The sequence below is a fragment of the Artemia sp. Qi Xiang Cuo genome, chromosome 3 (genome assembly GCF_049724085.1).
Source record: "Artemia sp. Qi Xiang Cuo chromosome 3, ASM4972408v1, whole genome shotgun sequence".
In the NCBI taxonomy this organism is placed as follows: Eukaryota; Metazoa; Arthropoda; class Branchiopoda; order Anostraca; family Artemiidae; genus Artemia; species Artemia sp. Qi Xiang Cuo.
The window spans coordinates 48,657,065-48,682,589 of NC_142796.1; the positions used below are offsets into that span (position 1 = coordinate 48,657,065).

The 25,525-nt window shown below is 35.7% G+C and overlaps 1 protein-coding gene across 3 annotated transcripts in view; it reads right to left on the minus strand.

Annotated features, from left to right (window-relative positions):
• Positions 1-25,178, minus strand: part of LOC148954212 (transmembrane protein 245) — a 193,955-nt gene extending 168,777 nt beyond the window's left edge. For 2 of the 3 annotated variants that reach the window (XM_089086045.1, XM_089086043.1), the window contains exons 1-2: positions 25,080-25,178; positions 2,108-2,637 (exon numbers count right to left, since the gene is read on the minus strand). In XM_089086045.1, coding sequence (XP_088942171.1) covers positions 2,108-2,629 — 522 coding nt within the window. In that variant the 5' untranslated portion in view covers positions 2,630-2,637; positions 25,080-25,178. Of the gene's footprint in view, positions 1-2,107; positions 2,638-22,496; positions 22,522-25,079 lie in introns of those variants that run through there. The other variant, XM_089086044.1, reaches the window with a different exon arrangement.
• Positions 25,179-25,525: the final 347 nt, after the last annotated feature.

The following is a 25,525-nucleotide window of genomic DNA, read 5'->3' on the forward strand; positions in this document are numbered from 1 at the left end:
TCGACGCCCTACCTAATATTCTTCTAATATGTTTTTCTGACGCTCAATCCTAATAAAATACACCTAAGTATGATAAAAATATAATACTTTAGAAAATAATCTGGGCTTTTTATTTGCACACTAGAGGGTGGGGGAGGGGGTGAAGTATAGCGGGTATGCATGTCTAATGTATCAGGTACAATTATTCTGCATATTATGTAGTAAAAATTGTTTTCTAACTTCTCACTGTCCAATACTTTACACCCCCCCCACCCCAAATGTGCAAATATACTGCCCAAATTATGTATTTTCCCTCCATTGTATCACTTCTCTTTGTCCTATCTCTCGCTAAGCTGAAAGAAACTAACAAAAAAACTGGCTCTGCAATGCGTCAATGAATGAACCACTAGAGCGGTAGGGCATAGATCACACAAGTACCTTAATTTCTACAGTTTCCGAAAATAGCTTGTACATAAATCAGTTCTATTCTGCGGTGATCTCAATGGTATCCCAAAAAGGAAAAGTGGAAGTAAGTATCAGAATGAAAACTATATAGTAAATAAGAAAACATTTGATAATTTTAAAGAACATCATTTCAAATTCTGTAAAGATTTGACAGAATGTCATTTTAAAGAATATCTTTGAGTTCTTTAGCTTTACATTTTTTTTTCATCAACAAATTTTCCCTCGGGTGCACAATTAGACATTAGTCTTTTTTAGTACATTCCAAGAGGATATGTCCCCTATTGGATTATTCCTTTCAAGGGAGGAAAAAACAGAAGCTAAAAAAAAGTCTTAAGTGTCTAGCAGCTTAGCCTAGAAAAACGGCATGAAAATTATCATTAACAAAAGTTAAAAAAATCTCTTTCGCAGACAAAGAAAGAGAAAAATCCAAATAAATTTTCTAGTCCACATAAAAAGGTTGCTAAAAAAAACTGTATGAAAAGAAGGCTTTTTGGTTTCCTTTAAGCATCCCTCCATTTCTTTCTACGGGTATATTCATTGACTTTTGAACACTAATTTTCTATTTATATTTCTAATTAGTTAGTGATAAAATGTTTAGTTCAGATTTTGACATAATGATAGACAAAATTCATCAAAACAAAGGCAAATAACTTGGAGCACAGCGCTCAATACAAATTTTCGTAGGAGTATATCGCGACAGCACATCATAATGGTAAAAATTCATTCCCTGCCTCTAAAATAGAGAATGAATCCGAAATTATCACAGGGGCGGGGGGGGGTGAAGCAATGAAGTAGTTACATTTTAAGATCAAAACCCCATGATTCTTTGCCGGAAGATTCTTTTAATCAATCTTTGGTGGGGGGGGGGGGCTCCATAAAAAGCAGTTCTGTCTGAATCTGTGCCATATTTGAATCATTATACTGCATCAAATTTCGCTTTATCAGGTGTGAGTTTCTGTCAGTTTTTCCTTTTTTATATATATTATTTGCGTTTTGTTAGTTTTCTTTGTTCTTTTTGTGTGTATTCAAGGACGTAAGCAGGTCAAGGGGTGCCTTATCACTCTCATTGACTTTCCGCCTTTTATTTTGTTGGTTTTTTCTTTGCCACTCTCATTGATTATATTTTTTCGTTTCGCGTTGAAGAAGAGAGGCCTTTGTCCCCTCGAAATATTCGCAATGTTGTGTTTTGTCAGTATTTTGATTTGGCCTTCAAAAACCCCATTGTTGCTCGTTTTTCTTTCTTTGTGTTATTTCATCCCAATGTGGTTTAAGAAATTATCCTTATCACTCCCCCTAAACATAAATTTTCCCGAATTTCTGGGCACTTGTTATTCAAATTATCCAAGAAACCCACCCATAGTGGCCAAAAGTTTAAAAACGTGTTACGCAAAAAAACTGTCTTGAGACCGAAATTATCCATAAACTATTATTTCCATTTATCTTAAGAAAAAACAGATTATAGCAAATACAAAATAATGAAAGTCTAAAAAAAAGAAGCTTGACAAATTCACAACATTAACTACAAATAAAGGGAGAAATATTCAAAACTACTCCAACACATGTTTCCTGTTCTGTTTTCTTGCAATATTAACGAAAGCCATGGCCTATAGGAAAATGAAAGCATACAAAACGCCTTATAGGCGTGTGAAAGAATCATACTCACCATTGTTATGGAAAGGACTGAAGAAATTCCACTTATAAATGAATTAATGGTAGAAACACCATCTTTCAGTACATAAAATATACTGAAAGGAACGTAGGAATAAATTCCAATGGTCAGCATTATCACTCCAGCAATTGATAGAATTGTCACAAGTTTTTGAAACAAAAATACAATAGAAGTTTCGGCGAATCTGTCAACAATGCTTAGTGGAGCCATAATACTACCGAATATTAATGGGGTCTTTTGATCTATCATATTTTGCAAATAATTTGTGACACAGGAAACAGCAGCCGTTTTGGCAGGGTGAAGAACAGAACCAATCAGAACAGCCCAAAGCAATGGCTTTATAAATGGCTCTAAAATAAAGTAAACTGCCATTCCTGCACCAACTCCCAAAAGAACAAAGATGAGTGCAATGATGTTATAAACAGCATTCTTGATTGATTTTTCATGACCTTGTGGAATGAGATTCAACATCTGATCAATGGCAGATCGGTAAGTTTCTGGCGTCATGATGCCCATTTAACTACCTGAAAAAAAGTTTTATAACAAAGTGATAGCTAAGTCAGGTACACAGTTTATATAATTATCCAGTAAGTTTACCGCAGATGATTTCTGGCTCTTCATTCTCGGTGCGAACAAAAAGCTCCTCCCACTTATTTCTGCACTTATTGTCCACTTATTGGTTGAGCCGGCCAAGTGGTTTTGTCAGTACTTGTTCCTTAGGTGATTATTCTTTGTCTACCCTGAAAAGATCTAATGCCGCTTATGTTTATACGTTCTCTGGAGCACTCGCACCTCGGTCCGGGTTTTTATAATGGGTGAGATAGGGAAAGATCATACTGCTAATTACATAAACTGTAGTCAGGTAGTTGAGGGGAGGGATATATATCCTGTAGTTAGGTTTAAAACAAGAAATGCATGTATGCATTATCATTGCACAAATACTATGCATTACCCATTACCTAGAGGCAATGGGTGTTACTGGCCTGAGTCTTGACCCAATTTGATGAGCCCCCCTAACAACACCAATAATAGCAACAATGTATAGACCCCAGTTTTTAGGAGGGATGAATACCCTCTTGAGTAGGTTTACAAGGTGTCTTTGACATTTTCTGGGAATACATTCTTCTTCTTCTAAGAATTATCTATTAATAGTGGCTCATATAATGGGTCCATTCACAGAAATATAGTATTAACATCATAGAATATTGGGTCGACCAACCATGATTGGAACATAAAATAATTAACATAATATGACAAAATAGAACATAAAGAGATTAAAAATAAGGTAAAAAGTAAATACATAAAATAAGAAATTAAGCAACATAAAAATCAGAAGTAACAATAACACCTCTTGATCAAAATTCACGTTACATCAGCCACGAATCAAAAGCATTCAACAACAGATTTGTCTTGGCCAAACCCAAAAACAACTGTTTTTGCAGAAAACTTCATATATTTTACTTTGATCTTCATTAACAATTAGAAAAAGAGGTCAAAATTCCCATTGGTGTTATGTGTCTTTTTTTAGATGGCATGTCTGAATGGCCATATATTTCGTAAATTCAACCACTAGAATAGAAGAACTGGTTTGTAATTAAGATAATTGAGTGAAATTAATAATATAAACAAATATATTACTCTGTTTGTATTTTTACTTTATCTTCATGTTTGTAAAAATAGCACAATTTATTATTCTTTTTTAGCGCTATGATAGTTATTTCAGAGGCAACGCTATAGCGTTGCCTATAGTAAAGGCCATACGGCTCCAATGTTTTATTATTTATGTATTTATTTTTTTCCCAGAGGCACTTCATATGGAAGGGGTCGTCGTAAAAACTTCAAAGGGGGCTAATTCGATTGGAAGTCGGGAGTTCTAGTGCCCTATTTAAGAGTCAAAAGTGATTGGAAGGCAACGAACACCTCTTCCACGCCCACCATTTCCCCAAACACATCCAATCAAAATTTTGAGATAGCCATTTTGTTCTACGTTGTTCATTTCCAGATAGAAATAATGTTTTTGAGAAGGACACTTCCTCTACGGCCCTCAGGGAAAGGGTTGTAAGTTATGCCCTGAAGGCATATAAAGTTTTTACAGAAATCTTTGTCGTAGAAACTTCAAAAATAGCTCATTCGATTGGAAATTCAGAGGCCTAGTGCCCTTTTTAATAGTTGAAAGTGCTTGGAAGGCAACTAACCCTCTCGCGCCCAGCTTATCCCCAAACGCATTCAATCAACACTTCGAGATAGCCATTTTGTTCAACGTGGTTTAAAATTCTGAAAATTAGGTCTTTGAGGAAGACGACCCCCCCCCCCCACAGCCCTCAGGGCAAGTGTTGTAAATTATGCCCTGGGGGCATATAAGGTTTTTATAGAAAGCGCGTAAAAACTTCAAAAAGGGGTCATTCGATTGGAAATTTAAATGGCTAGTGCCCTTTTAATAATCAAAAGTAATTGGAAGGCAACTAACACCCCTTCCACGCCCACCATTTCCCCAAACACATCCAATTAAAATTTTGAGATAGCCATTTTGTTCAACTTAGTTGAAAGTTCTGGAAATTATATCTTTGAGCATGACTCTCCCCTCCAAGGTCTTCAGGGCAAGGGTTATAAGCTATGCCCTTGGGGCATATATGGTTGTTATGGAAGGAATGCTCGTGCAAACTTCAGACAAGGCTCATTTGATTGGAAATTGAAAGTTCTATTTCACTTTTTAAACGTCAAAAGATATTGGAGGGTAACCAGCCCCCCTCCCACGCCCTTTTTTCCAAATGCATCCGATAAAAATTTTGAGATAGCTATTTTGTTAAAAATAGTTCAAAGATCATATAACAACAACGTCAGTGTCAATAAAACCCCCCAGGGCCCAGGGGCAGGCGTTGTAAGTCATGCCATGGGGGCACATATGGTTCTTATGGAAGGGATGCTCGTATAAACTTCAGAGAGGGCTCATTTGATTGGAAATTGAAAGTTCTAGTTCACTGTTGAAGAATCAAAAGAGATTGGAGGGCACCTAGCCCACCTCCCCTCTACGCCCTTTTTTTCTCAAACCCATCTGATAAGAACTTTGAGATAGCCATTTTTTTTTTAAATAGTTCAAAGACCATATAACGAAAACTACGGGGTCGACACAGCCCCTCTGGGTCCGAGGGCAGGCGTTGTAAGTTATATCCTGGGGGAATATATGGTTCATATAGAAGGAATGCTCGTAAAAACTTCAGAGAGGGCTTAATTTGATTGGAAATTGAAAGTTCTAGTTCAGTTTTTGAGAATGAAAACAGATTTGAGGCTAACTACCCCCCACGCCCTTTTTTCCCCGAATACATCCGATAAAAATGTTTGAGATAGCCATTAAGTTAAAAATTGTTCAAAAGTTAGATAACAAAAACTCAGGTGTCGACACAACCCCCCAGGGCCCGGGGGTAGGCGTTGTAAATTATGCCCTGAGGCATTTATGGTTCAAATGAAAGGGATACTTGTATAAAATTCAGAGAGGGCTCATTTGATTGGAAATTGAAGGTTCGAGTTCACTTTTTGATAGTCAAAAGAGATCTGAGGGCAACTAGCCCCCCCCCTTGCCTTCTTTTTCTAAACCCATCTGATCAAAATTTTGAGATAGACATTTTGTAAAAAAAAACAAAAAAGTTAAAAGGTCGGATAATAAAAACTCCGGAGTCAATACGACCCCCCATGGACCGGGAGAAGGTGGTCTAAGTTATGCCCTAAGGGCATGTATTGTTCTTATGAAAGAAATACTCGTATAAACTTCATAGAGGGCTCATTTGATTGAAAATTGAAAGTTCTAGTTCAATTTTTAAGAGTCAAGAGATTTAAGGGAAACTACCCCCCCCCCCATGCCCTTTTTTCACAAACCCATCGGCTATAAATTTTGAGATTCGATTTACAATCGAATGAACCCCCTCCGAAGTTTATACGACCACCCCTTCCATTTGAAGTGCCTCTGGAATAAAACAGCCAGTTTTGTTTTTTAAATTGTTCAAAAATTATATAACAAAAACTCCGGTGTCAACCCCCCCCCCAGGGCCCAAGGGGGAGGCGTTGTAAGTGTTGTCCTGGTGGCATATATGGTTCTTATGAAAGGAATGTTCGTATAAACTTCAGAGAGGGCTCATTTGATTGGAAATTGAAAGTTGTAGTTCACTTTTTAAGAGTCAAAAGACATCCGAGGGCAAATAGCACTGCAACCCCCCACACACACCCTTTTTCCCCAAGCCTATCCGATAAAATTTTTAAAATAGCCGTTTCATTAAAAATAATTCAGAGGTTAGATATGAAACACTTCTACGTCAGCGCAACCCCCCATGGCCCAGAGGCAGGCATTGTATGTAATGCTCTGGGGGCATATACCGCTTTTATGGAAGGGATGCTTGTATAAACTTCGGAGAGGGTTCATTTGATTGGAAATTGAAATTTCTTGTTCACTTTTTAAGAGTCAAAAGAGATTGGAGGACAACAAGCCCCCCCGCCTCCACGCCCTAAATGCATCAGATAAAAATTTTGAGATAGACTTTTTATTAAAAATAGTTCAAAGTTCAGATAAAAAAATTCCAGTGTCGACACAACCCCCCAGGGCCCAAGGGTAGGTGTTACAAGTTATGCCCTGGGGGCACATATGGTTGTTATGGAAGGAATGCTCGTATAAACTTCATAGAGGGCTCATTTGATTGGAAGTTGAAAGTTGTAATGCACTTTTTAAGAGTAAAGTGATCGGAGGGCAGCTAGCCTCTCCCCACACTCCATTTATTTTTTTTCCCAGACGAACTTCATATAGAAGGGGTAGTCATATAAACTTCAAAGGGGGCTCATTTCCAAGGGGGCAAACTTTTTTCACTTTTTATACTTTGTTTTTATACTTTGATGAAGATTTTATTTTTTTTTTAAAGTTTGATTTTGAAATAAGGAATATTTGAAAACTTGAAACTTTTTACAACCAAAACGAACAAAAATTAATAAAAAAAACATCCCGAAAAATAAGTTTTTCAAAGAAAAGTAAAAATCATTTTAAACTTAAGCTCGGCAGATACAAATACCTGCTAAAATTCAAACTCAAAACGACCAGAAATTACTATTAAAGAATAAATGAAACCCAAAATGATCCGAAATTAAATAAACAATCATAGTAAAAAATAAACAACAAGAAATAATTTAAATGAAAAAATAGATCTTAGAGCGAGTAATGCTTAGATTGAATTCGAAAATCAAGAATAAAACGAAAAAAAATATTTTTCTATTGAAGTGTAATTGAAACTCAAAACCAACAGAAATTAAATAAACAATCAATGCAAACAAACATATAATAGATATTTATGTAAATGAATAAATAAATCTTAAAACGAGTGAAACTTAAATTGAATATGCAAATCAAGCTTGAAAGAACAAAAATCACTGCAAACAAGAGTTTGGGTATCGCCTCCTTCTCTCACTGTGAAAGTCTAAAACCTACTGCGTCATTGGCGCTTTACTGAAAACTATATGCGTCTTGAACAGTTTTGGAAAGTATAAACAACAGCAAATTGAATATCTGACCTTTCAACAGCTAATATTAGTTGTTGAAAGGTCCATCAGTTCAAGAATTTATTTCACTCTAATTTTTTTTTTCAATGCTGTAAGAACAAGAACAGAAAATATTTTTAATATAATTCGTTTTCAGTGAAGCATCAATGACGCAGTAGGCTTTTAGTTTTATTTACAGTTAAGGAAGAGGCAGTATCCAAACTCTTGTTTGTAGTGAAACTATATTCGTCTTGAACAACTTTAGAAAGAACTAATAAATTAAACTGAATATTTGGTGTATAATGATATTAATTGCTGGAAGCTCATCAGTTCAAAATTTTACTATTATTTTAATGTTTATTTTAAATATTAAGTACAAACAAAATTATTTGCAATAAAATTTGTTTTGCAGCCATAACTGCAACTAAAACTTTGATTGCGACTATGACTGGTAATGCTAATACAAGTGAGAACAAACAAAAAAAAACCTATTGAATGCTACTGAAGGAAAATTAAAAGTTTAAGTGCATCAAGGTTGTCAAAGCACTTAAGTGGAATATCTTAGGAATGACTAGGGTAGGGTGAACCAGGGTAATTCCGGACAGTGGGTAATTCCGGACACCCCCTTTTATCTTGCTAGCCCCTCGTTAAATTTCTTTTGAAAAAATCACAGAGGTAGTGCCAAGACTAGTTTATGACTCACTATATCCGAATGACAACAGCCAGCACATGGGGGATACAGTCAGTCTTGAACCAGAGTTGGTCAGAGAAACTTCAATGAAAAAGTATGTATGGTGTCAGTTTTTTTGCATTTGCTGGTGAACGGTGTAACTTACGGATTTTGTTGTTTTGCCATTCAAAAGGGTTTTAATTAGGGCAATAATGTGATTTTTTACAGATTTTTATCTCTAACGGTTTAGTCGTAGGTTAGGTGTCCGGAATTACCCATTTTCTGACCCCAAACAGGGTAATTCCGGACAGATGGTGAGGCATAATTCCGGACACAGAGGGGTATTTTCGGACATGGGAAAACGTGATGCAATCAATTCCTTTTCACTGAATTTTGACCTCTGCCTCCTGGAACTGTGTTCTATTAGAGATTCTCGAGTTTCTAGCAATGTAGCATGAGTTTACTGAACTATTTTCAGGAAAAATAGTTTTCTTTAGGGCTGATTATCTGCAACTTTCATTAGTTTTGGTTTCTTTCAGTGCAAACAACTTTTCTTCTTATACTTTTCTTCTTTTCTTCTTATACCTTTTCTTCTTTTACCTTTTACATTCTCGACAACTTTTCTTCTTATACCTTTTACTTACCCTTGCTTTAACTTTCAGATGCCGAGGACACAGTACAGCCCAGAAGATCTGGACAAGGCGTTAGCAGAGGTGAAAATGGGTTGGCTGACAATCAGACTCGCAGCAGCAAAGTATAGGATTCCAAAGTCGACGATTTCGGACCATTTGACTGCGACTTCGTCGAAAGTGGGAGCAGGTAGACCTACACAACTGGATTTAGATGAAGAAGTGACACTCGCAAAGTGCATCAAAACCATGAACAAGTCCCGACTATCCCGACATGGGGTGTTGGACTATCCCGAACTAATATAGTTGCTCTTGTAGGCGAATATGTGAAGGTGAATAATATGAAAACTACTTTCAAAGACGGTGTTCCTGGTTGGGACTGGTGGAAATACTTCAAACAACGACACAACCTTAGTCTCAAGAAGCCTGAAACCAAAGATAATTCAAGATACAAAGCCGAAAATCCGTTCTTGATCTACGGATTTTTTTATCTTCTCTCAGAAACGTTGAATGAACTTGAACTCCTCGATAAGCCCCACTTGATGTACAACCTGGACAAGACAAGCTTTTGTACTGATCCTTCAAGAACCAAAGTTGTGGGACAGAAGAACTCTCCAAGTTTCCACCGAACTGCTGGAACAGGGAAAGAAAACAACAGTTCTCGGTTGCGCCAACGCTACAGGGGCAATTCTTCCCCCCCTGATCGTATTCAAATGAAAATCTGTGTGGTCCGCTAGGACATCCGATGACGCTTTTCCTGACACTTCATATGCTGCCGCAGAAAGGTGTTGGATGGCGGCTGACGTGTTCTACAACTGGTTCAAAGGCCAGTTCATTCCTAGCGTTGGGCAAGAACGTCCAGTTCTGCTTCTTGTTGACGGTCATGGCTCTCATTTATCGCTGCAAGTTGTGCAGCTTGCAATGAACGAAAACATCACGATTCTGAAGCTGCCACCCCATACGACACAAATGCTTCAAGCTTTAGATATTGGCATATTCAAGGCTTTCAAAACTACGTATGACCAAAGGCTAACCAAACGGACAAGGAAAAATGTTGGAGAGAAGCAACCGAAAGCATATTTTGTCAAAACGATAAGTGAAATTTGGAAACAAGCTGATCCAGTTCTAATTGAGAAAGCGCTTGCATCAACTGGAGTCTATGATCCTAGTGTACCAGAGAGAGCCAACTGTGCGAAAATCAACAGAGAGCAGTTTGACCCGCAGAAACTCAGGGGTTACGATGCCTTTCTTGAAGAAAAGAAAAGAGAACAAGCAGAGAAGTCAACAGCCGATAGGATTAGTGTTAGAGTCCAGAGAGAAAGTGACAATCTGTCCGTCAACATAAACATTTCTTCCCCTGAGAAGAAACCACCAACTCCAATGAAGAAGACCTTTGAAGAGCTCCTGTTAGAGAGTGTAAGAAGAGAGCCGAGAAGTGAACCAGGGCAGAGGAAAAAGATCACTCAGAAAGCTGCTGAAGTGATCACTTTTAAGGTGTATTTAGAGAAACTTAAGAAGCAACAGGAGGAAAAGGAAAAGGCAGACAGGAAAAAGGGTGTAGGAAAGAAAACCAAAGCGAAAGAAACCGGTGACACCCAGACCTCTGGTGCCAAAAGCAAAAAGCTGATGCTCTCACGAGAAGCGCCCTCCCCAGTTCGCTTTTCTGACACCGAAAGCGAGTCCGAGATACCGTAGGCTGACACCAATGATGACATTTCTCTTGAAGAGACGTGTTTTCTTGATGACCTCGATCAGCCTGGCCCTAGCAAAAAAAGATCGAAACGAAGCTTGACCATTATTATGCTGTGTATTACGACGACTCACCTTATTTTGGCAGAATTGTGGAATTTGTTGATGAAGGGGTCATTAGGATGAAGTTCCTAAAGCTCGACTCAGCAGCGACGTACGAGTTTAGCTGGCCCAAGAACGATGACATCACAGACGTCGCAGAAGAGTTTATCTTGGGAGGGCCCCTCACTCTGAAGGGCACTGGACCCTTCACTATAAGCGAGCCTCGCGAAATGGTGAAACGCCACAAGGAAAGGAAGAAAAGATATGGAAAAAAGAAGTGATCACCTAGGTCTTCTGTGTTTTGGTTCTAAACTTGCTTTTATCAGTATTTGAAGTCGTCTTTTGTATTATTTTTACCTTATTTCTAATATACGAATTTCAAGGAAGTTATCAGATGGATTCTGTAGTTGCAGGAGATGAAGGCCCAGGCCTTCAGGTCCCCCAGTCCTTCAGAAGACTATTTAAATGCTGGCTTGTGGTGTTATAATCACTTTATTATCAAATTATCTTTATAATCCATGATTTGACACATTGGATAAACGAGATTTGATTTTCAGAAAAACAAAATCACGACTGCAAAGCTGAGTAACTCCGCTAGTTCAGAATGTACATGCATGAAATTTAAAAGAAACATAGATTCTGGGGTGTTTATACCACCAACCAAAGCTAAGACTTTTTACTCCTTCAGGTACAAAGATATTGACCTCGTTCAGAATTACCCGTTTTTTGGTGGCTAATTCCAGACACCATGGGAAAATTTCAAATGAGGTCACCAACCCCCTTTATAGTTCGAATTTCAGAAGTTTCTAGCTCTCGTATGAAAGCTAGCAGTCTGTACTTTCATACGAATCCGATTTTATGACGAGATTTTAAGTCTGCTGGTAGGAGGAATTTTTTGAATCCAAAAAAAAGGTCAAAGTGTCCGGAATTACCCTGGTTCACCCTAATTAAGTTGAAAATTTAAAGGAATATTATGGAGGATGCTCAATACACAGACAATGTGTGCATCCAAGTGCTCAAAAGATCATATCTATAATAAAACGAAAAAATAGTAAAAAAAAAAGAGAAAAACGAGGATTATACAAGCCAGTGAAAAATATGGACTAAAATGCAAATATTTCGGTCAAAACCTCCGCTTGACCGTCCTCAGTGCAAGATAATAATATTAAAATTACTAATAAAAATCCAATGATACTATAAAAAATTTCAAACCTTAAAACAATGCACAACTAAAATTTGAAGACCCTCTCCATGTAACGGTGAAAGGGTAACTGAATGAAAAAATACAGTACTGAATGGGAATTCGATTTTTTAATTTATACAGAGCATTTTTAAAAGCTAAACGCTTTCCAGTTAAAACATCATCACAGATTAGGTTAGGTTGAAAAATGTGATTTTTTTTAATATTTAAGTAAAAACGATCAGAATTAATTAGTTCATTAAAATGGGGCTTAAATAGGTTTCTCCCGTGTCTCTATTAAGAGCAACCTTTCGTTGAATGTACTTTTTTATCTCAACTGCCTCCCTGAAAACTTGGATGAGACCTGTAACAGGGGCAATAATGGAGGTGTTATCGAATAAAACGAAATGGTGCGGGTTGTCATACACATGCTGAGCCAAGGCGGAATCAAAAGTCTCAGGCCTTTAGCATAGTTCCATAGCTTTGTTGATTCACTGGCTTGTATAATCCTTGTTTTTCTCTTTTTTTTACTATTTTTGTCGTTTTATCATGATTAGCCAGTGTGGTCTCAGAAATTATTTACATATCTATAATCCACAATCTGTAGGGAACTGCTAAAGCTATTAAATTTTTATCTTTCAGAAACTGTTGCAGGGGGTGTTGAACTAAATCAAAAGGCACAATGTGCATCCAGGTTGTCAAGAAAGTGTGTTTGGGCGTAACTATATTGATCTCAAGAATGGCTATGGGCATTAAGTTGAAGCTTTCAGGGAATATTAAGGGGGATGTTGAACTAAATCAAAAAATTCTGGTTGTCAAAATGGTAATATCTGAAATATCTCTGAAACATTTAAATGAATCAAATTGAAACCTTCAGGGAATATTAAAGGGGATATAAGGGGTTACAAACTTAATACAGATATGGCATGAAACCTGATGATATAAAATCTTCAAAATCAAGCAAGTTGGGAATGGAAGGAATTGTGAGCCTAAAAATGCCTTGTATGGACTATAAATCTATTGCTGAAAATCTTATTCACCTAGTAGCTTCCTGTGCTGACGAAACATTCGAGATTGCAACTTTACCATTAGTTTCTATGAAAAGGATTTTTTTTAAACAGTGCAAAAAAAGCAATACAATTATGGAAGAAGGTCTCTAGGAAATATTGCCCTGTCTTTTTGAAAGTCTTCACTGTAAACACTGGAAAGCTCACAGGCGGTTTGAGTAGTGTTCACATGTAAATCTGCCTTGACTTCCATACCTAAGGAAGTGCATTGCCAGACATATCTAAATATCAATAAGTAAATGACCAGAACAGTTACAAAATTGTCTTCACTGAAAACTTTATTACAAATACCTTTTAATCCCCTTTCCAGTCTAGGCAATGGAAAACTTCATCACATGTGATGAATTTTTCTATCAATTTACAACGTTCCCCAGTCATTTCTTTCACAGAGTCTTAACCCCACTGTCTGTCCTAATTCCTAACCATGCAAAACAGCTCCAAGTTAGGCTTGATGGCAGATAACTAGGTTTTTCTTTTACTGCCAGCTTTCTTCCTCCATAGAAGCACCAGGGGGCACCAAAGACATTGGTTTGATATTGTATTTGCAGGGCATCGTATTAAATAGCAGAACTACTGGAGACATCTTCATATATTAAATATTCACAGTTTTGTCTTGAAGGTGCTTTAGCATATAATCTACAGATTTTTTTTCTGGACAGAGAAAAACACCCCAAGCCCACAAACATTTGCTTTGATTTTATCTGTAGTGTTCCCATATGGATCTACCAGAGAATTCAAGCCTTTGAAAGTGATCACATCTTTCATGGAATTTCCATTGTACAGGGCAGGTGTCTCTGATACTACTGACAATCAATGTGTTGGTTTTCTAATTACCAATATGGTGGCCAACAGACTTGCCCCAACTGGAAAGATCATCACACAAATAGTCTGCTTCCTAGATAGACTTGACTAGTAGGTCAATGTCATCAGCATAGTCTAAGTTGCTAACTGACCAGGAAGCACTCATCACCTTTCATTGATACTACTTGCTTACAATGACAATCCAATCTATCACACATTTAAGCAAGATATATTTGTGTGTAAAAATAGGATCCATTTGTTTCTTAATAATAGCTCAGTATTGAAAAATGAGAATAGACTTCAGTCTATTCTAACTTGAGCTTTTTCCATATATGGGCTGAAGTGTGTCCTTTACTAGGTTGTAGCTACTGCACCAACTACAACTATGTCTGATTTGCTGTGATCATCTAAGTCGGATGGGTTAAATTTTATTCCTATACCACCACAACAGGTATAAAAGCAAAAACATATGCTGTCTAATCATTTAACCCTAATGAACAGTGTAAGTTAGGGCATGAATTTCTTGTTGATTAATCATGTGAACTCTTCTTAAATTGGAAAGTTTTCCAATCTGATTAAAGTCTTATTGATGAAAAATTGGGCTATTATAGGCTGTATCAGAGGCTAGCATATGCTGCTAAAGGATGATTAAATCTTTTTATCATTCCTATTTACCTAGCTCAGCATTTACCTAGCCTTTCTGAGATAGTGAAAATATTCTAAACTGTGTTTCTACTGTTAGATTTATGTTCCAGTAAAATCTATATATTGTTGTCAAACTAATTCTAAAGAATAGATTATACCATTAAAAAGGAAACAAAATTATGGATAGGTGTCTCTGATACTACTGACAATCAATGTGTTGGTTTTCTAATTACCAATATGGTGGCCAACAGACTTGCCCCAACTGGAAAGATCATCACACAAATAGTCTGCTTCCTAGATAGACTTGACTAGTAGGTCAATGTCATCAGCATAGTCTAAGTTGCTAACTGACCAGGAAGCACTCATCACCTTTCATTGATACTACTTGCTTACAATGACAATCCAATCTATCACACATTTAAGCAAGATATATTTGTGTGTAAAAATAGGGTCCATCTGTTTCTTAATAATAGCTCAATATTGAAAAATGATTAATGCAAAAAGCATAAAAGCAAAAACATATACTGTCTAATCATTTAACCATAATGAACAGTGTAAGTTAGGGCATGAACTTCTTGTTGATTAATCATGTGAATTAAATTGGAAAGTTTTCCAATCTGATAAAAGTGTTATTGATGAAAAATTGCGCAATTATAGGCTGTATCAGAGGCTAGCATATGCTGCTAAAGGATGATTAAATCTTTTTATCATTCCTATTTACCTAGCTCAGCATTTACCTAGCCTTTCTGAGATAGTGAAAATATTCTAAACTGTGTTTCTACTGTTAGATTTATGTTTAAGTAAAATCTATATATTGTTGTCAAACTAATTCTAAAGAATAGATTATACCATTAAAAAGGAAACAAAATTATGGATAGGTGTCTCTGATACTACTGACAATCAATGTGTTGGTTTTCTAATTACCAATATGGTGGCCAACAGACTTGCCCCAACTGGAAAGATCATCACACAAATAGTCTGCTTCCTAGATAGACTTGACTAGTAGGTCAATGTCATCAGCATAGTCTAGGTTGCTAACTGACCAGGAAGCACTCATCACCTTTCATTGATACTACTTGCTTACAATGACAATCCAATCTATCACACATTTAAGCAAGATATATTTGTGTGTAAAAATAGGATCCATTTGTTTCTTAATAATAGCTCAGTATTGAAAAATGAGAATAGACTTCAGTCTATTCTAACTTGAGCTTTTTCCATATATGGGCTGAAGTGTGTCCTTTACTAGGTTGTAGCTACTGCACCAACTACAACTATGTCTGATTTGCTGTGATCATCTAAGTCGGATGGGTTAAATTTTATTCCTATACCACCACAACAGGTATAAAAGCAAAAACATATACTGTCTAATCATTTAACCCTAATGAACAGTGTAAGTTAGGGCATGAATTTCTTGTTGATTAATCATGTGAACTCTTCTTAAATTGGAAAGTTTTCCAATCTGATTAAAGTCTTATTGATGAAAAATTGGGCTATTATAGGCTGTATCAGAGGCTAGCATATGCTGCTAAAGGATGATTAAATCTTTTTATCATTCCTATTTACCTAGCTCAGCATTTACCTAGCCTTTCTGAGATAGTGAAAATATTCTAAACTGTGTTTCTACTGTTAGATTTATGTTTAAGTAAAATCTATATATTGTTGTCAAACTAATTCTAAAGAATAGATTATACCATTAAAAAGGAAACAAAATTATGGATAGGTGTCTCTGATACTACTGACAATCAATGTGTTGGTTTTCTAATTACCAATATGGTGGCCAACAGACTTGCCCCAACTGGAAAGATCATCACACAAATAGTCTGCTTCCTAGATAGACTTGACTAGTAGGTCAATGTCATCAGCATAGTCTAGGTTGCTAACTGACCAGGAAGCACTCATCACCTTTCATTGATACTACTTGCTTACAATGACAATCCAATCTATCACACATTTAAGCAAGATATATTTGTGTGTAAAAATAGGGTCCATCTGTTTCTTAATAATAGCTCAATATTGAAAAATGATTAATGCAAAAAGCATAAAAGCAAAAACATATACTGTCTAATCATTTAACCATAATGAACAGTGTAAGTTAGGGCATGAACTTCTTGTTGATTAATCATGTGAACTCTTCTTAAATTGGAAAGTTTTCCAATCTGATAAAAGTGTTATTGATGAAAAATTGCGCAATTATAGGCTGTATCAGAGGCTAGCATATGCTGCTAAAGGATGATTAAATCTTTTTATCATTCCTATTTACCTAGCTCAGCATTTACCTAGCCTTTCTGAGATAGTGAAAATATTCTAAACTGTGTTTCTACTGTTAGATTTATGTTTAAGTAAAATCTATATATTGTTGTCAAACTAATTCTAAAGAATAGATTATACCATTAAAAAGGAAACAAAATTATGGATAGGTGTCTCTGATACTACTGACAATCAATGTGTTGGTTTTCTAATTACCAATATGGTGGCCAACAGACTTGCCCCAACTGGAAAGATCATCACACAAATAGTCTGCTTCCTAGATAGACTTGACTAGTAGGTCAATGTCATCAGCATAGTCTAGGTTGCTAACTGACCAGGAAGCACTCATCACCTTTCATTGATACTACTTGCTTACAATGACAATCCAATCTATCACACATTTAAGCAAGATATATTTGTGTGTAAAAATAGGGTCCATCTGTTTCTTAATAATAGCTCAATATTGAAAAATGATTAATGCAAAAAGCATAAAAGCAAAAACATATACTGTCTAATCATTTAACCATAATGAACAGTGTAAGTTAGGGCATGAACTTCTTGTTGATTAATCATGTGAATTAAATTGGAAAGTTTTCCAATCTGATAAAAGTGTTATTGATGAAAAATTGCGCAATTATAGGCTGTATCAGAGGCTAGCATATGCTGCTAAAGGATGATTAAATCTTTTTATCATTCCTATTTACCTAGCTCAGCATTTACCTAGCCTTTCTGAGATAGTGAAAATATTCTAAACTGTGTTTCTACTGTTAGATTTATGTTCCAGTAAAATCTATATCTTGTTTTCAAACTAATTCTAAAGAATAGATTATACCATTAAAAAAGGAAACAAAATTATGCCTTTTCTCCAGTTTGTTGTGAGGTTTTGATTCATTATTGCAGTAACTAGTGCCCAGAAAGTAATATTTACCCTAAAGTACTTGAGAACACTTTCCTCAGTCCTAATTCAGGCTGTATTTGTATTGCCCTTTGTCCTTCTTATGCCCTTCAAAGGATGTGTCCTCCTCCAAAAGATGGAGGAGGGCTCATTAGATATTAATTGTCTACAGATTGTTTTGGTTTACCTGTCAGACTGACTGTGTTTCAAACAGCAAGCTGTGCAAAAATAAATTGGCTCTATCCCTCTTTCTAGGGCTGTTATGAGAGAAAGGTCAAAATGGTTAAGACCCATTCTGAAGATGAAGGATACCAGATTCCCAAAGATTGTCCTTTTTATCAACTGTCTAAGGCTGACACAGGCTGTCTCTAAATTGGGTGGGGGGATGTTGTAAGGAAGTATTTAAGAAATATTCTTGGGAGGACATATAGAGGGAGGCTTTAAATAGATTGGGATAGAGGAGGAGTTTACATGGCTGTGTTAGCCTCAGATGGCGTGGTGTTGGTGTGAGTTGTTAGTAATGACAGTGTATAGAAAGCTTTTCCTTATTTTTATATTTATTTCTCATCAACAGCTGGTTCAGACTACTGATTAGAAAAAGGAGTAAAATTCTATATGAAGGGCGTTTTGCTATTTTGAAAAGTAGCTGAGTTGATCAAACTTTCATAGATGTTTTCAGAGTCTAAACTATGCCCTGGGAAGATATTCTAAAGCATAAATCAATACATATTCCCACTTCAAAGGAAAATGACCTTCAATATACTCAGACAAGCTTTGCATTATAAGAGTGAAAGTCTTAGAAATTTATTCACAGAACACACAATGAATTAGGAAAGTGTTTTAGGCCTGATAACTCATCTAAATCCTGATTTATAAAAATCTAAAAAAAATGTCTTGGATTTGAAAAGAAATATCATAATATGGCTGAAAACCTTACTCAAATCCCTAGTAGTTTTTTTTTTTTTTTTTAACCTAGAGTCAAAGAAAAGTAGACTTAAAACCAAATTAAATAGATTTTTTTTTCAGGGTTAAGACAAGTATAACCTGTCTTCTATACAATTCTCTAAGCCTTAGAAATAGATAAGGAGCATAGACATGGGTGTAGGCAGCATGTTGTCTAGGGGGGCAGTCGATAGTGTCATGGAGGGCCTTTTATCACTGATTTTCCAACCATCTGCTTTTTCAGCCATATCTAAAGTAAATTTGATGGTGTCGGGGGGGCAGCGGCCCCCCACCCTACGCCCATGAGCATAGATAGAAGCTTGAAAGAACCTTCCCAGAAGATGATTTGTCCTCAGAATTGATTCCTGAAAGTTTTCTGGTCAACTATTTTCCAAGGTAGTAAAATGCAACCTCCTCTTAATTTTACAAAAAGAGAAGCAAGCCCTTGTAGGCTTATATCCAAGCATTAGGGGATGGTAAGATGAGTGCTTTAGGATGTGATTGCAACAACAGTGATTATTATGCTTAGAAAGAGAATTTAATAGGAAATTCAATGGTATTTTCACCTTTCTCTATCCAATTTCTCTTTTACAACATAAATTTACCACAATATTAATATGAACAAAGTAAACACAGGCCTAGCCTAAACACAATCATGAAAACCAAGCCAATTGATCAGGCTCATTTTTGGCTTTCTTTATTAATTTCCTTGCTAAAAGATGAAGAAATCACTTGAACCACTTTCTAAGCAGACTAATCACTATCCTAGCAAACTACAATTGAGGTCTGTAAAGGGACATATTCTTTAATTTTGTCATGGAATAGCTACTTTGAACAAGAGCAGTTCATGCTATTTTGATGATGGCAACAAAGAATAGCATAAAATTTTCAAGTCAAAAAACTTGACTTCTGCTGCAAATGTTATTTTTAACATCACTATTTTAGTACAGTAATGTTCATTTTTAACATTTAAATCTATGGTATTTTGGTACTAGAAAACTTATGTGCATCCAAATTAAATTTGCAAAAATTGTAGCACTGCAAGAAACCCACCATATTTGTTATGGACAGTGGCAGTGGACATTGAAAAGTGGCAGAACTAAAAGACTTATAAATTGTTAAGTATGATGTAAGTAGTTGAAATAAAACCATGCATATGGAATAGATAACTCTGAAATATTAACCTAGCATTGGATTTTAAATCAAACAGTTTTCAATGTCTTTTTTATGCTTTTTCTAAATATGATAATCATTCACATGCAAATGCAACTTATCTAAAGGCACACCTGTTGAAATCACTTAGACAGTCATTTTTATACATGAAGAATTCAGCAAAACTGTTTTAGCAAAGAATCTAAAACACATCTCAACATGATAACGAACACCTAAGAAATATATTATTGAGGACTGTGTATAGGACCATCAGGGGGGGGTGCATTGTCAGGGTAAAAGTTATTATATTGAAAGGAACATAAAACAAGGACTTAACTTTTATTGTCACTACTCTTGTCATATAGTGACACAAATTATGTGTCCCTTTAGGGTCCACCTAATGATTTTAAACATGAGCTATGAAATTTTGCAGTTAAAATGATAATTCTATTTAGAAAGTGTGCACATCTTGTCCCTATGTAAATAATGGAAATGTTTCTGAATTCACAGATTTTTCAGTGATTTGACTGTTGACATGGTGACTAGCAGTCAGACATTTCATGTAAATTAGAATAGTTTTTTATTATGAAAGCAATGCCAATGTAAGTTACAACAGAGGCATACAATAATACAATAATAACAATACAATAATAAGTTACAACAGAGGCATAGGCAAGTCTCAATTTACTCCACATTATCAATACTTTGAGATAAACTACCATTTTTCCAGCTAAAGATTGTACCATAAGAGATTAATGTGTACTAGGTTGTCTGAACTGCATTGTAAATTTTAAAGTTTTGTATTTATATCAATAGCAATGCTAATTGGAAGTTATGTTTGATTAGATTCTGTTGAAAACTGAGAAAGTTCTAGGGAAAGAGCAGAAAAAGTAAACCCAAAGAAGTAGCAAGTCCCAAGATGTATCACAGAATAGCTTTTTATAAATAGAAAAATCAGGTAAAGGTACTATTGAGAAGGTTTTAATTTTGAAAATGCAATTCCTGTTATTTGACTAGGCCTAGAATTTAAAGCCATATCAATAGGATTTTTCTGGAAGTTCTGAAAATGTATCAGCAGATCTCCAAAACCTCATAAATTGGGATGGAGAAAAATTGTGAAGCTGGAAATACTTTCCTTGTCCTTTATTTAAGCAAAAGATCTAATTTGCAAGGTTTCACTTTTATGAAACAGAGATTTGCAAAGGTCAGTGCCTACTAGACAGAGTGGAGATCATGGGCACCCATATGGGGGAGCAGTTGACTCTGGTCCACCCCCCCCCCTGGCTGAATGATGCTGCCTTATATATTGTAATAATTTAGAAAACTTTTTCCACAAAATAAGTTTTTCAAAGAAAAGTAAAGAGCTCCATTAAGCCAAAAATGGGCAGAAAAAAGGAAAATAATCTTCCAAGCATAAAACTACCACAAATCACTATCAAAAAATAAATAAAACTAAAAACAAAACAGAAATGAGGACAAATAGCAAAGTCAAACTCAAAGCAAGCAAAAATCAGCATTACTAGGGCTGACAACCCCTATGCCTTCTCAAGGTCAGAGCATAATTTAGGCTTTACTAAAAAAAAAGGACTGTGGATTGTCAGTTTAATATACCTATACTTATATTTATTCTTTAAAGTCTTAAATTTTTTGTATTTATTAAGTAAAACAAAAGTGAAAACATTTAAACATATTTTTTTTCAGTAAAGTACAAATTATATTCAGGTGTTAAAAAGGCATGGGGGTTATCATCCTTACTTATGTTAACTTTTGCTCATTTTTAAGTTTGACTTGGCTATTTATTCTAATTTTGGTTCATTTTGAGTTTCATTTATTTATTGATAGTGATTTGTGGTAGTTTTATGCTTGGACAATTACTTGGCTTCATTTCTCCCATTTTTGGCTTAAAGGAGCTCTTTACTTTTCTTTGAAAACATATTTGGAGGGAAAAGTTTTTTTTTAAATAATTTATTTTTGATTTTATTGACATAGTCATTCTCATTAAAAAAAAAAAATTATACCTTTTTGTTTTTTTTTTATATAAGAATTCATAGTTTGGCTTGCTATTTGTATGTTGGGAGAAAATTCTTCAACAATTTTTAATCCTGACACAAATAGTATTTTCAATTTACTTTTATACATCCTTGTAAGAGCAGAAGTAGCCCCAAAAGATTTAACTTAATACCCCCAGTTCTTAGCTGGTCTAATTGGTACTTCCAATGCTGTATAATAGAAATTTCAAAACAAAAATATAAGGCAGCATCATTCAACCAGGGGAGGGGGCTGGAGCCCCCCTCTGCCCTCTCCATATGGGCACCCATGATAAGAAGTGCTCTGGTCTAAAACAATAAAAATAAATAATATATTGTGCCCATATGGCTCTTTACTTAGGCAGCAGTATTGAGCTGCCTATGATATTTTGTCTAGAGATTTTGACTATAGAGCATTGGAAGTGCCAATCAGACCAGGTAAGCCCCCCTAAAATTCGGCCTATGGGTGTCCTAGATGGAGATAGGTACTTCAAAATACCTTTTAGAACATATTTTAGTCTGTAGATCCATTCCTGAAAGTTTCATTTCCCTAACCTAACTACTTTCCAAGATAGTAAAAAGTAGCTTGTCTAGAATTTTACCAACTAAAACTTGACCAGATCTTAGAGTAGGAAGGAAACAAACAAAACCAAAGGTAAGCCAACCAAAAACTTAGATTTTAGCATACCAAAATTTCAATTGTTGACTACCATATTGAGCCAGGCTCTCTCAATTGTTCTACAAACAGTATAGGCTAATTGTCTTATGTACAAGACTAAAGATGCTTTTTTATTATGTATATGAACAAAACCGAAAGTGTAACCTCAAATAGCCCTGAGCAATCAACAAAACTTTCCTTGTGATTGTTGTTGATTATTAACTTTTCCTCTAGAAACCAAGCTCTGACTTTCCTTGTAAAAACCTCATTTTTGTATTTCAAAATTGATGCTTTCAGGATAAGGTTTCCAGTGGATATACTGGATACTAGAAAAGAAATAATGGTCATTGTCAGTCAAAATTCTGTAATATATTAAAAATTTAAACAGTGGATACTCATAAAAAATGAATGCAGTAACTCATGAAAGATTAGTCCTCATATTCATGAGTTGCAGTCATTGGCGCCCATAAGCGGAATTTTAGGGGGGGGACTTAATTGGTCTAATCTTCACTTCCAATGCTGTATAATAGAAATCCCAAAATGAAAAAATCATCATTCAGCCAGAAAGAGGGGGCTGGAGCCCCCCTCTTCCCCCTCATATGGGTGTCTAAGGTTGCAGTTGATACTTTGGCTTCTTCAAATTTTTGAGCAGGCTTCTGTCTGTACTCTTTTTTTATCTTCACATTTTGACAATGCTAAAAAAATGTGATATAAATAGCAAAGAAAGCTTTTGTCTAAATGAAGCATTTACATATATAAAGCATTTACATAGCATAATAAAGCATTCTGAACAAAAAAATAACCTTTTCCTGGATTTTAAAAAAAAGCATTTTTGACTATCAAGAATGACGGATGATTTCCATGGTACTTTTATCACAGAAAATGGAATATCAAAGGTGGTCGTCAATTCGGGACTCTTTCTTCTACTAGATGCCTTTTCTAGTGGAATATATCGAGAAGAAATCATTGAGGCTGTGTCTTCATTCATTAGATTGAAAAATCTTGTCTCCTTAATGATGCTGATATGGAATATGACAAAATGTCATATAAAGCCTATCGAGAGGAAAGGCAAAGCTGCTGCCACTAACATGTTAAATGACATTCTAGATCCCATTGCTGAATCTGATTTGACTGGTTTTGTTTAGCCTTTTATTGTGCCAAAGAATATACATGAAATTCCAGTCCTGAAAAGCGAATCGTCAGTTAGACTTGACTGCTTAGTGTCCTTGTGTGAACAGAAGCTAACAAACCTTTCTAAGGATATCCTGCATCTACAGGCAATCATCACCAATAGGCCTCCATCCTTTAGTAAAATACCCACTGAATTGCCAAATTTACCATCGCCAAACAAAAAAATTGAACTTCTTAAAATCAGTTCATTTCCTAATAACTGGTCAGATCCACTAAAGCAGAAGGCAGATTTAGATCAACTAGGAGTGAATGACATTAGATGCAATAGAGACTCTGTTACAATAAAAGTTAAAGCTGATAAGTTGGGACCTGTCTTGAGCTTGATAAAAATTAGATATCCAAATTGCGGTGTTGAATTGAGAAAACGTGAGTTTGCAGATATCATGTACAGGATTGAGAAGATTGTGATTTGGAAGCCCTAGAAGGAAAATATTTGATGATTTGTGATTTTAAGTGGCTTGGTCAGTCTTCTGTGGTGGAAATAACTTTTGATTCAGAATCTCTTATGAAATATTATTTTCAATTTAATTTTATACCTCCTTGTAAGAGCAGAAGTAGCCCCAAAAGATTCAACTCAATACCCCCAGTTCTTAACTGGTCCAATTGGTACTTCCAATGTTGTATAATAGAAATCTCAAAACAAAATATAAGGCAGCATCATTCAGCCAGGGGAGAGGGCTGGAGCCCCCTCTGCCCTCTCCATATGGGTACCCATGATAAGAAGTGCTCTGGTCTAAAACAATAAATATACATAATATATTATGCCCATATTGCTCTTTACTTAGGCAGCAGTATTGGGTAAATATCTACAAAATAATTTTTTTTTGTGATGCATAAATCGAATACACCATTTGATGCCTTTTTTTTATGATTATTAAGAATATAATAAGATTTTATTTTTTAAATTAATTAAAGCCCCCCCCCCTATTTAGGTCAATTAAGGGGGAGGGGAGGGATCTACGCGATAGGGGGGGGGGCTGAAATTCATTTCCAATAGAAATGCTTATGCCTATTATATTTGTAATCAGCATAAAAAAAGGCATCGAATGGTATATTCACTTTATTTGAAACTCAATAATGATTTGGTATATATTAACCCAGTATTGAGCTGCCTATGATATTTTGTCAAGAGATTTTGACTATAGAGCATTGGAAGTGCCAATCAGACCAGGTAAGCCCCCCTAAAATTCAGCCTATGGGTGCCCTAGGTGGAGATAGGTACTTCAAAATACCTTTTAGAACATATTTTAGTCAGTAGATCCATCCCTGAATGTTTCATTTCCCTAACCTAACTACTTTCCAAGATAGTAAAAAGTAGCTTGTCTAGAATTTTACCAACTAAAACTTGACCAGATCTTAGAGTAGGAAGGAAACAAACAAAACCAAAGGTAAGCCAACTAAAAACTTAGATTTTAGCCTACCAAAATTTCAATTGTTGACTACCATATTGTGCCAGGCTCTCTCAATTGTTCTACAAACAGTATAGGCTAATTGTCTTATGTACAACACTAAAGATGCTTTTTTTATTATGTATATGAAAAGAACCGAAAGTGTAACCTTAAATAGCCCTGAGCAATCAACAAAACTTCCCTTGTGGTTGTTGTTAATTATTAACTTTTCCTCTAGAAACCAAGCTCTGTAAAAACCTCATTTTTGTATTTCAAAATTGGCGCTTTCAGGATAAGGTTTCCAGTGGATATACTGGATACTAGAAAAGAAATAATGGTCATCGTCAGTCGAAATCCTGTAATATATTAAAAATTTAAACAGTGGATACTCATAAAAAATGAATGCAGTAACTCATGAAAGATTAGTCCTCATATTCATGAGTTGCAATCACTGGCGCCCATAAGCGGAATTTTAGGGGGGGGGGGGACTTAATTGGTCTAATCTTCACTTCCAATGCTGTATAATAGAAATCCTAAAATGAAAAAATATAAAATATAAGGCATCATCATTCAGCCAGGGAGAGGGGGCCGGGGCCCCCCTCTTCCCCCTCATAT